The 12,935-nt window shown below is 42.1% G+C and overlaps 1 protein-coding gene across 1 annotated transcript; it reads right to left on the reverse strand.

The window, feature by feature from the left end:
• Window positions 1-1,614: 1,614 nt before the first annotated feature.
• Window positions 1,615-4,528, reverse strand: LOC147444794 (uncharacterized). Its single transcript, XM_086527943.1, has 3 exons — window positions 4,364-4,528; window positions 3,665-3,758; window positions 1,615-2,229 (listed from the first exon to the last, which is right to left on the reverse strand). Exons 1-3 carry the CDS (start codon window positions 4,526-4,528, stop codon window positions 1,958-1,960), a joined length of 531 nt encoding a protein of 176 aa, XP_086384069.1. The 3' UTR covers window positions 1,615-1,957.
• Between the last annotated feature and the right edge of the window lie 8,407 nt (window positions 4,529-12,935).

Consider the following 12,935-nt stretch of genomic DNA (forward strand, 5'->3'; position numbering starts at 1 on the left):
ACAAGACTTTTGAACATTCAAAATGGAATGATGGCTTGCTCCGTTCTGCAAACATGTTACACAACAGGCTCATGTTTATAAGACTTGCATTTCTCTGGTATTAATAAAATGTCCAAACCGGAAAACATAAACCATGTGATGCAAGTAGCATATAATCCATGTATGAATGACTATTTGTGCTACATATGTGTGTGTGTGTGTGTGTGTGTGTGTGTGTGTAGATAGATACATGAATACATTAATATATACACATCACATGCACACATTTACATAAACACACACACACACACATATGCATGCATGTATAGATAATAGCATACATGTGTGTACAAATATATATAAACATTTCTTCATTTTTCTCTTTATTTATGTTTATATCTACATACACACACACATACCCACAAGTATTAAAACACATGTACATATACTGTATGTACCAATGCAAGATACGTATGAAGTGTGTGTGTGTGTGTGTGTGCGCGCGCGCACACGTGTGCACATGCATGCGTGCACACATGTAGATTTATTTACAACATACATTCATCAACTATGCTTTCAGGGCTTATGATAAATATTTAAAAAACCATCTCCTTGGATTTAAAGACGACTGCCATCACATTGACACAATCATGTTTCATGTATGGACATCAGATATCTCCTCGAGAAAATGAAGACATTCGGGCTAATGGAGGTCGTTTATGTATAGGGTTAGTATGACTAGTTATTCTGTGGGTTCTAATGTCGCTAGTTATAATTACCCATTCCAAGTATACATTATGCTTTCATTGGGGCATATAGCTTCTTATACAATAAGAGATAGACAAGTTCCACTATACACATCACATCCCAAAATAACATGTTGCATGAATGCACACATCAGTTTACATGATTTGGTTTGGTCCATTCTATGTGTGTATGACTTGGGCTTGGTAATAAACAATTGACCTAAGAACATCAACCCAACACCTTACACACAATCAATCCCCATAAAGAATTGTTGTTCAGTAAGGCTATAGTTTTTGAATAGTTGACATGGTTTGCACAGGCTCTCTCTCTCTCTCTCTCTCTCTCTCTCTCTCTCTCTGGAGAACTGCAGAGGGAAAAAGCAAAATTGATGGTTTGTTTAGATTTGGTACAAAAACACCATATCGTACACATGATTGACTTACTTCTATCTATCTATGAATGACAGTGCAACACAGGATTCATACAGCACAAAAATACGAACGCATTTTAGCTTGAAGGGTTTGTTGTGCTCTCATGAAACTCCTATCACAAGCGCATATTCATAGTCGGGGCTTCTTTTTAGTACAGAGAATATCTTATATATTTATGTGCAATGTAAAAAAAAAAAAAAGAACCGAAGACTAGAGTCTGCCAGGTGGAGAAAGGAGAGCTTGCACAAACTCAAGCATGCAATAAAAGGATGGCTAGGAATGGACTTCCCAACCTGTTACTACCAAAGAACAGATCACTCTCGAAGAACTTACATGGTATTGAAGAACTTAATTTGCCATGTCCTTAGAATCCACTTGCATATTTTCCGAGCCATGCCATTGATTGCCTGGCATCCCATGAAAAGGTGGGGTGAGTCGCAAGTGCTTGCTAAGTCGCTTCTACAAGGAATTTCTGGCCGGATTGGTCGACGGCTTCATACTGTAGGTCAAAGACATTGACACCTCTGAAAAGGCCATCGGTGCGGTCTTGCAAGAAGCGATCGCCATTTATCAGTAAATCGTTCTGGCTGTATGAGAAGGGCACATCATATTTGGCCTCTGTTCCACGCACAGTTAGGGTAACAGCACTCCCTGGGGCAACGTCTTTGATGACGAATCTGCTTGATACTGTGGTCTCCTCTGTATTTCAGACTGGCCCCACTCACGTGTGTATTCTGTAGATACAGTCACTTGCAAGCGACCCTCAGTCATAAGCGGAGCTCCCGCAAAAAACCTCATAGTCACAGAGGTGCCCACAGTGATAGAATTGCTCCAATTTGTGGTGGTGCTTGTGCGGAAGTATACTCCAAGCTCCACTCCAAGCCCAAAAAGCTCGAATTGTTGGACGCTGTCTGCGAGGCCAAGACAAGCAGCCTCTCGTCATACACTCTACCATTCTCCAGATCGTACTGGATTCTTTCCAATTCACGTTCTACCACTGGCTCCCCCACAATCAACCCATAAAATTGGGTAACTTTTGCATCCTCAGCACGTAGTTCTTCTTGCCGAACCCCTATACATCATCACCCTTTAGAATTTTCATAAAATTCAGTGCTTTGATTTTTCTTTTTCTTAAAAGATTGCAGGTGTTGTTTTTATTGGTACCCCTTCTAAACTCATGCGTTTATTTGCCTTATTATAGAATTTTAGTGTATTTTTATTTTTTGATGGGCCTTCGAAAATATAGCCCTCAAATTAACAGCCATGCTGCCATCTAAAATCAGCCATGGTTGTATGTACACAAGAAGTTTCGGACAAATTCTCACAATAATTCCCACATTGTGACTTACCTCAACATCATGAGCTTCTATGAGGGAGGCACTGCATACCTAGCTAGGTACGATTGGGGGCAGGGGACCGCCGGCCCGGTGGCGGGGCCAGTGGTCCCCTACCCCCAATCGTACCTAGCTAGGTGTGCGGTGCCTCTCGAGCAGAAGCTCATGATGTTATGCATTGTATGAAAAACACTGAAAAAGACTCCGTTTTTCTACATTAGAAAATTTCTAAATCTTCTTGTGGAAGGCTATCAAATAGAACATTTACATCAGCACATGAGATCGCAATTCAAGTTCCATTATACAGTCAAAGCACTGTTTCCACAAAGTGAAGAATTGCAACCAGGCACCAATGGTTGCAATTCTTCACTTTGTGGAAACAGTGCTTTGACTGTATAATGGAACTTGAATTGCGATCTCATGTGCTGATGTAAATGTTCTATTTGATAGCCTTCCACAAGAATATTTAGAAATTTTCTCATGTAGGAAAATGGAGTCTTTTCCAGTGTTTTTCATACAATGAATAACATCATGAGCTTCTGCTCAAAAGGCACCGTATACTTAGCTAGGTATGATTGGGGGCAGGGGACCACCGACCCCCTTTTCGAGTGTTTTTCATACAATGAATAACATCATGAGCTTCTGCTCGAGAGGCAACGCATACCTAGCTAGGTACGATTGGGACTGGGGACCACCAGCCCCCTTTTCCAGTGTTTTTCATACAATGAATAACATCATAAGCTTCTGCTCAAAAGGCATTGCATACCTAGCTAGGTACGATTGGGGGCAGGGGACCACCGGGCCGGCGATCCCCTGCCCCCAATCGTACCTAGCTAGGTATGCGGTGCCTCCCTCACAGAAGCTCATGATGTTGAGATAAGTCACAATGTGGGAATTATCGTGAGAATTTGTCCAAAACTTCTTGTGTTCATTTAAACCATAGAAGACGATGCTTGAGTTTGAATCCTACTGTTATGAGCTAGACACATCGGACATTGACTTGGATGTATCAACCTCAACAAATAGTTGCAAATCCATGATCACTGCACGAAAACAGCCCTAGCATGGAACAAAAACTACAACCATAACTACGCAAGCTGTCCAATGTTTGAATTTTAAAACCCGTTGACAAAATAAAATTTATAGGTGAGAAGCAGAGAATAAAAATCTTACTAGTGAAGCGCTTGCAAAACATGATGTTGACTACAGCCCTTAGTGCCACCACATTGGAGCCGAGAGAAGTGACCGTGAACCGAGAAATTGGCAACTGCAATGAAAAGGTAAAATTATGATTAATCAATATAATTCAAGCTGCAAAACCTCGTATCAATATCATTAAAAACTAGACTTTTGTGCCATGCGCACAATTAGAGTACTCTCCTTTTAGTACTTCACATCAGTGTTAGAAAAAAACCGGGGTCCAGTGTATTTTAACCGGCTAAAATCGTAAAATCCCAGTTAGATTTTGAGCTTGCCTTGAAGAAGACCGGGCAATTTTCATAAGTTTTAGTGTAATTACCGGCAAAAGCTTCAAATTTCAACCTAAAAACCGGGTATTTCAAGTTTGCCCTAATTTTCTTAGGTTGAGAAAAAAAAAATTCTAGCCCTGGTTTACATCCTCTCTCTCTCTCTCTCTCTCTCTCTCTCTCTCTCTCTCTCTCGCCATTCAGAAGTGAATTTGTCCATCAAATGCTAAAGGAGGGAGGAGCAATGTAGATTATAAACACACAATGATGAAATTTGTCCAAAGAGTTGCCACCACTATTAACTAACCTGTTGAAAGTCTCTCGATGTGGGCGCAAGAACAATATTTGATCAGAGATTAGTAGCCACCTTCCAATGTTGCGCATTTCCTCTACAGACAAACATCACCTGGGTGCCCTCTTGGATTACTTCGTGCACGATTTCAAGACCGATGAAATTGTCAGCAGCGTCGAGCAAGAGAGTCCCGACACCTGGATCAATATCATCTCGAAGGCAGAGAAGCCTTTCGTTATCACCTTTGAAGGTCACAAAGCGGGGAAGAATGACAGCCATGATCTACAAACACAAACGAAGAAGTTTTGGACAAATTCTCACAATAATTTCCACGTTGTGACTTACCTCAACATCATGAGCTTCTCTGAGGGAGGTACCGCATACTTAGCTAGGTACGATTGGGGGCAGGGGACCACCAGCCCCGTGGGGGGGCCGGCGGCCCCCTACCCCCAATCGTACCTAGCTAGGTATGCCCACGGGGCCGGTGGTCCCCTGCCCCCAATCGTACCTAGCTAGGTATGCGGTGCCTCTCGAGCAAAAGCTCATGATGTTATTCATTGTATGAAAAAACACTGGAAAAAACTCCATTTTCCTACATGAGAAATAGTCTTGTGACACAGTCAAAACCATTACTTTCTCACTCACTCTCAACAGGAATACACAAAAATGGCAAGTTAATGTATTTGTATTGATTGGGCTAGAAACGACACTCTTAAGTTGATTTTAATTATAAAAATTGAAATCCAAATGCTAGTGCGCCAGGTAAAGAGAGAAAGAACATACCTGGAGACTCGACTAGTGGAAGAAAATCGATACACAGCTACAACCAGAAGGCGGTGTGTTATATATAAAAGGGAAAATTACCAAAATACCCCTCTAATTTGAGGAAATTCCCAAAATACCCCTCAAATTTCAAAAATTTCCAAAATACCCTTGTATCTATTTTGGTTGGAATGTTCAAGATTTTCTAATCTTCGTTCGTTTTTGACAATTGAGATCCGTTTTTGAGTGCTCAGCATGTAATTTGTCACCAGTTACCATCGCAAAAAAAGGCAATTATGTCTAAAAATAATGAAGCAATTCATCTCCAAAGCCTACGTACACAACTCAAATTGTAGTTTTAGCATCTTGTACAGTAGACAATCACTCTTCTTGTGAAGACCGACAAAAAAAATTTATTTTTCGAAAAATTTAGTCTCACAACAAGGGGTATTTTGGGAATTTTGGAAAATTTGAAGGGCATTTTGGGAATTTATGACAAAATATCAGGGGCATTTTGGGAATTTTTAAAATTTGAGGGGTATTTTGGGAATTTTCTCAAATTAGAGGGGTATTTTGGTAATTTCCCCTATATAAAAAGGGGGTTAACTGTAGTCTGTGCCTTACAGGTCACTGACATAGGTTGTGACGTAACACCAGCTAAGGATAGAGCGAAATAAACATATACACGTACGTTGTGACGTAACACGAGCTAAGGACGAGGTGGTTCGCGGCTCGCCCCCTTCTATCAGGTTGGGACTTGGGAGCTGCTTTTGGCCGACTGTCACGTCCGCTTGGAGCTGTAAAAACCAGGCAGAAAAATCTGAGAGCCCGTCATAAAATACACTGAATAAAATACATAAAATCAGGAACCCTTCAAAAATTGAAGGGTGGGGGACCAGTCAAAAATCAGAACCGACAGCGGTCCTGGCCCTCCGACGCGGGAGATGGTTGGAACTGTAAACCCTAATTGTCTGTGTTAACCTCCTCCTAATCTCCCCTAACACTATATATATATATATATATATATATATATATATATATATATACTAGTACGGTCGGCCGTCTTCGGCGGCCACTCTCTCTCTCCCCTGTCTCTCCCTCTTTATCGCGTGCAAAGAGACTTTTTTTAGTTTTGGACTTTAGCCTTCAGGTCGTAGATTGCGACAAGTGTAAAGGGCTCCCCATTCCGCCATATTATGTTAGTAGATATATATATATATCTGAAGAAGCTCTACCACATGGCACCGCCTCGCCCCTCCGTCAAGGAAAGACGGCAAAAATAGGTACAGTCAGAGATGGTTTTAGGAAATACAAGTGCGAGTATGAGTCACTGTCAAGGGCAGTGGTGGGAGTAAAATTTCTCCCTAGACCTCCTATAGAGGTTTTGAAGGCCATAGTCCCGGGTAATAGTCCATTATGCCTCTTTAGGTTGGATGTACATATATATATATATATATATATAGGGCTGACTGACTCCTCAGATCCAACCTAAAGAGGCATAATGGGCCATAACACATCATCCATTTGCCTAGGAATTGCTCAAGACCAATGTCACCCTGCACTGCTACTTAATTATCGGTTGTCAGTTCTTACACTACAAGATGTTGTGTGCACTTGTGACGTTTTTAGCGACAAAAATATATTGGGTTTTTATACTCCCCGACGTCGCTAAGACTGTCGCTAACAGCGTTGATACGGGAATGTCACTATCTGTGTCGCTTTCTACGTCGCTATATGTGTCACTATATAGAGACACATATAGCGATGGTTGCAGGCTTATAATAGCGACGTTACAGATCCTTATATAGCGACGTCCGAGAGAAAAAAAAATTGGGTGGCAAGGCATTCAACCATCAATCATATTGAATGTTTCAATAATAGAGTAAACCTAAATGAATCCAGGATAAGCACAGATTCACCTTTGAAAGAAAGTGCAAGGTATAGACCCAAAGTACGTAGTCATCCACAAGACAATATAACCATTAACTCCATCATGCATAGTATTGTTTGCAGAATAAAGATACAAAACTGACAAAAGTAAATTGACGAAAGTAAATGAATGACAATTGTATACATCATAGGCAAAATCACTTGATTGTTAACCTTTGCAACTGTAATAGTTATAACACCATCGTCATTATTGACAAAAATACATGGTTTTTCAATAGTTACAAAAAGACGTATACACGTCATCTCATTATACATGCTATGACAAAAGGAAAATAATGCTATCTGGCTACAAAAGGAAATTAATGCTACGGCTAGACTGACGTTGTCTAATCAGACGTCTCATCGCGTCCAAGCGGCGTATCTGTCGGATTCTGCAAAAAAAAACAATAAGACTTTCTGTAAGTATAAACATATAATTACAAAACAATCTATTTTCTTAGTTTATCATCAAAATAATTCAAATATAAAAGAGTAAAGTGAAATACTAACCATGCCGCCGCGAGAACTCAGATGTCCATCAGGACGTTTAAGCTCTTTCTGCCTGCGTCCTCGCGCTCGTACGGTGTGGGATCACGTCCTGTCATCGACCATTTGTTCAAAATATACAAAGAATCCATTATGTTAGAATTTAAAAGTACAAATAGACGAAACTACCAAACCTAAAAAGCAATACAAAAACATATACAAAATCGACCTCAAATGATGTCAACCCGCCGCTCCCCAAGTAGTGCGAGCTCCCTGCCTCTACTCGTGCTTTGGCTGCCTCCTTTTGTTGCTTCCACTTGTCAGAATTTTCGCGCGCTACTCGCTTCGCATTCTTCCAATCTTCTTTGGCCAGCCAATCTGGTCTGTTCCACCCATGCTTTATTGCTTTTTGTACTTCATAACGCTTGTGCTTGCAGTATCCGCGCATTCAAACCTTCATCAGGTCTTCATTGAAGCGCTCATCCCGACTTGACACAGGAAACTTGTCATGCAGCATGTTGATGACTCTGTCTTTTATTTCACTTGGCACTTCACTCCAGGTGTTTAGTATGTAGTGTCTAAACACCCGAGAGAAAAGACCACGCATGCGCGAGATCACCTTCTTGCCTTCGTCATCCAAGATGACGTCGCCGTTGAAGTCGACGAAGTACAACAGGCCCTCTCGCATGTGACGTGTGAACCTGGGTGTTTCGACAAGGGTCTCTAGCAGCGTCTTGATGGGGCTAGGGACGTCAGGTGTCTACACTGGAGTCTGTGTACCAAAGCGAGGAGTGTCGACTGGGGTGACTCCCGAAGGAGTAGTTAGTGGTGTGTAGCCAAAAACGATCGATAGCCGTGCAAAACCTGGCGTAGATGGCGATGACGTGGCTGGTGTGGAGGCGGACAAAGAAGGGGAAGGTAAGGAGCCTCGTCGAACATGAGGCGGTATCGAGGCATTAGCGGCGGCATCCCTACAGCAACCGTCGTCGCCACCACTAGAGCGGTGGTGCCTAGACGAGTGTGAAGATCGTCTCGTCAACACCGAAGCTTCAAAGAGTACTGAATGCTTTGAAACAGAGGGAGACGTTGAAGGAGTGGAATGGCGTGATGGTGCTCTAGAGCAATGGTGCTCCAGAGCGATGACGCTCCTCGTACCACCTCCTCTGCTGGGGTGACAAAGAAGAAAGAAACTCATCATCATCCATACCTGCATTAAACACACGGACATTTGATCTTAATATTGAATGGAGAAGCAAAAATAGACAAATTATAATCTATACTATACATAATAGGGAGAGGGATTCATGTGGAGAGAGAGAGAGAGAGAGAGGACTCATAAAAGGGGAGGGATTCATGTATAAAGAGATTCATGTGAAGTTCTTGTGAATTTGTCTCTCGTGTGCATTCTACGTATCTTGTACAAGCACTGCGCTCCGAGTGCGATGGAGACTGAGGGCAATGATGATTAAACACAATTTAAATTTCTCAAGTATAGCATATAGACAACAATGCACAAAAAGGCACGTGAATATATAATATATTATAAACCGGAGCAAAATTGTTCAAATACAATGTTTATGGCTTTAAGAGGCCTCTCTCTCATCCTTGCATAGCACTTGATGCTCGTCTGGCACCACCTCAGCGGCTTTTAACTGAGCATCTTCTCCGATCTCCTCCATTGATGCCGCTGTGATTGGCACATGGTAGCCCTCATACGTTCGTGCATTACCACTACGAGGGGCTACCTCTATGACGTACCACCAATTTGATGCAGACTTTGTAGGATGAATATCACCTACCAGAGCCACACAACTTACATAAGAGCTTCCAAGCATATAACTTCTAAAATTAGATGTTAAATATTTGCATACTTACTTGTTCACAATGCTCAGGTAGTACGAAAGTGTCTCTTAGGTCGGTCCATTTTTTAGTTGAATCCACCTCAAGGAATCCAGACTCTCCTATGTGCACAATAGCGTTGCGACCCTCCATGTTTATCTTGAACCATTGCACGTCGAACAAGTCGACAAAAAATCCTCTATAGTCGATCCTCAAAATCTCTTCTAGCGTGCCGAAGTAAGTGAGTTCTGCCACCACACAAGATCTGCATCAAAGGACCGTCGTCGACTACACTGTTCAAATTTTGCCATGATTCCACAATCTTGAGTAAAACACTTTTTGTCGATCCATTCCACCCTAAAATGTCGACCTTTACACCATGCTGCTGTATATGACTTATGCTACAACCAACAAAGATTATGAGTGGCGCTTCAAACATCTATAAAGTCGCTAGTCGTACATTGCAAACTCACCTTGGTCGCGCAACCCCGAGAATACTCCCACTCCTCCTCAGTCACTTCTTCACCTCACTGTTGTGCGCTTTTCAATTGGTTATGCAACCATCTTAAGCTCATGAATGTTGGTAAGCTCTCTAGACCCGCCGGAAATGCATCGGCGATCGTCTTCCCCGTCTGCACTGGATTCGTGCCTTTTGTCGCTCTTACTTTGCATCCTTGTATTGTGAAATCCACTTTTGCATCACTGGATTGTGAAGCATGCAAAATCGGTTGATTTTAGCCTCTAGATCTCCCGCCATCTTCTTCTCAACACCGAGATTGCACATGACAATCCCAGATATGCGCTCATCATCTATGGTTCGCCATAGCGTGTCCCGAGCTTTATCAAATCCATCTAGCCACTCTCCAATGTAAATTAGGTACTTTGATACCAGCCAACCTTCTGCCATGCTAACTTCCGGACGTGCCTTCTGATGCACATATCCCTTGAGCGTTTTCATGAAACGTTCTAAAAAGAACATCCATCTGGAATGTACTGTGCCAGCTATTTTCACCTCATCAATTATGTGAACAGGAAGATGCACCTGAATGGTTAGCGTGGTAGTAGGAAAGTGTTTCTCAAACATGCACACAACGTCCGCAGCATTTAGTTTGGCGAATGGTATGGAGTCTACATTGATCTCCTTTTGTGAGATCCATTGCACCAACTTCGCAAGTTTGTAGATTGTGTTACCAACGTCAGGAGACAAACATCCCTCAATGGCCCCCGGTAAAATAAACTGCAAAACACATCTAGCAATGATATTAATCCCACACACGAATTTGTTACACAATTCTCACTATGATATATTCCACTCGAACATACTCGACACATTTTATGCCAATCGTGTGACTTCAAACCGGTAAGCTTTCCTTCTTTAGTGAAACACGTTCGGAGCGAGTACATTACGTTAGTGGGGGTCCGCACAGATTGAATGGTCTCTTTTACTTGCGTTCTTGGGCTCCTGTCAAAATCCATGGTGCTTTAGGGAGTTTTATCAATCCATCAGATGTTGTCTACGGTCAATATTGCTCCATACGATCCACATTTATAAGGTCAACCGTGGCTCCCAAAGTATCTTTCTTGCCGGTCAGATGGTCCCAAAGCAGATTACTCACATTCTTGAATATGTGCATTGGATCGAGCAAATGATTGATCATGAGTCTGGGCCAATATGGTAACTTGTACCATAGAGAGAGTCTCTTCATCCCTGGGGACAAACCGTCATCACACATCTCCTTCTGCTCTAACCATGCTAGTGCAGACATCCTCGATGGCTCTCTTCCCAAAAAGCCATCGCGTAACACATGATTCTCTGGAAGATACGCTTGATGACCTTCGTAGATTTTCTTCTTCAATGAGGGCGCCCGCCTTGCATTAAGTCTAGGTCCACATGTGACACATGCTCTGTATCCGCTTGTTTGAAGCCTTGCATGTATACACATGACAATAGATGAGCTTAAGAAAAACCATTTAGTTTGAGTGTAAATCACCTGAGCATTCTGTTAGTCCGGGATAGTCATGCATGGTCCACATTAGAATGCCTCTGATCAAAGCATTCCGTTGACCTCTGTGTCGGCTCATATCCACCACTTCTATGCCAATCCACAATTGTTGTAGCTCTTCCAATAGTGGACGAAGATACACGTCCATATTCTTCACTTTATACCGCCCCATCACAATCAAGCTTAGCCACATGTGCCTCTTCTTGGTAGTCAACCACGGGGGAATGTTGTAGTGACGATGACAATGGGCCATACTCTGTAAGATGTTGATCTCTGACCAAATGGATTTACGCCATCCATAGCCAGGTCTATACGCAAATTTCGAGCTTCCCTGGCAAAATCCGGCCATGTATCGTCTATATGTTTCCAGGCTGCACAATCTGCAGGAATCCGTAGCACACCATCCAAAGATCTATTCTCCTCGTGCCATGATGCTAGGGCGGCCATGGACTTATATTCGAAGAAATGCTTGATGCAAGGAAGTAGAGGAAAATATCGCAAAACCTTTTGTGGAATTTTTGTTCCGTGGAGATCTACTCGATATCTCTTGGAATCACATTTTGGAAACTTCTCCATGTCTATGTATTCCCCTCTGAAAAGAATGCAATCGTTAGGACAAGCGTGAATCGAATTGTAATCCATCCCCAAGTTCCGCAAGAACTTTCTTGCTTCCTCTCTGGAATCTGGCATCACATTATCAGCTGACAGTATTTATGTGATCTTTGAGCAATCTACACAGCCAACAAAATGCAGTACACTTGTGTAAGTAATCTATCATATCATTATACATCTAGAGTTTTTTATTGAAGTAAACACATTGTAATACATCACTTGAAAAGCGTTGTGATGCTAGTGTCGCTCCATCCAAACTTTGCTTGCATGTTGAGAAAAACCAGAAGCGCCTTCAATCTAGACACACGTGCTCCATCATACAATGGCATATCGGCTTCACTTTTCATATCATCATAGATAAGCCTTTCTGAATCCATGATCGTCTCGATCATTGCATCGATCTCGGGCTCAAATATTGCCTCGTTGGGATTGTGGTCTGCATGATCATCCTCCAAGCTGTCAGAGGCTACATCTTGTGGCCTCATGTATGCTGCTTGACCAAAGCACTACGAACACGTCTATTGGGTTGCAAGATTGCTACATGTTGGCCAGTGTCAGAGTCCGACGAGTTATAATTGGCAACAACTCGATCTATAATAGATGGATCAAACTCATCAAATTTGCAAACGTGCTGCAAAGAAACGCGTCTTGTCCGTCGCACAGCATGCGGACCAAGTTTCTGCAGGTTTGGAAGATAATCCTACTGTGGATGTGGAAGTGATTGATAAAGAGCATGGCCTACTATTGGTGGTTACAATAAGGGAGCTATGCAGTCTTCAGCATTTGCGAAATGACATCATTGAAGAGTCAATGGACAAGGACCTATCAGATTTTTCCTTTTCCTTAGCTGGCCGTAAGGTGATGCGGTGAAGGGAAAAAGATATTTTGTGCAAAGAGTTGGATGGTCGGGTTGAAGTAGTGTCAATGTAACAGATATTCTTGTGAACCCAAGTGTATACAAATGACTTTCAAGACATGAAGTTTATTGATCTCATTTTTCAATTGTGTCCTGTGAAAAAGTGTGCTTGAAATACATTTCTTTACCACGTCAAATC

Source organism: Adiantum capillus-veneris, chromosome 13 (genome assembly GCF_014529385.1).
Source record: "Adiantum capillus-veneris isolate H3 chromosome 13, ASM1452938v2, whole genome shotgun sequence".
Classification (NCBI taxonomy): Eukaryota; Viridiplantae; Streptophyta; class Polypodiopsida; order Polypodiales; family Pteridaceae; genus Adiantum; species Adiantum capillus-veneris.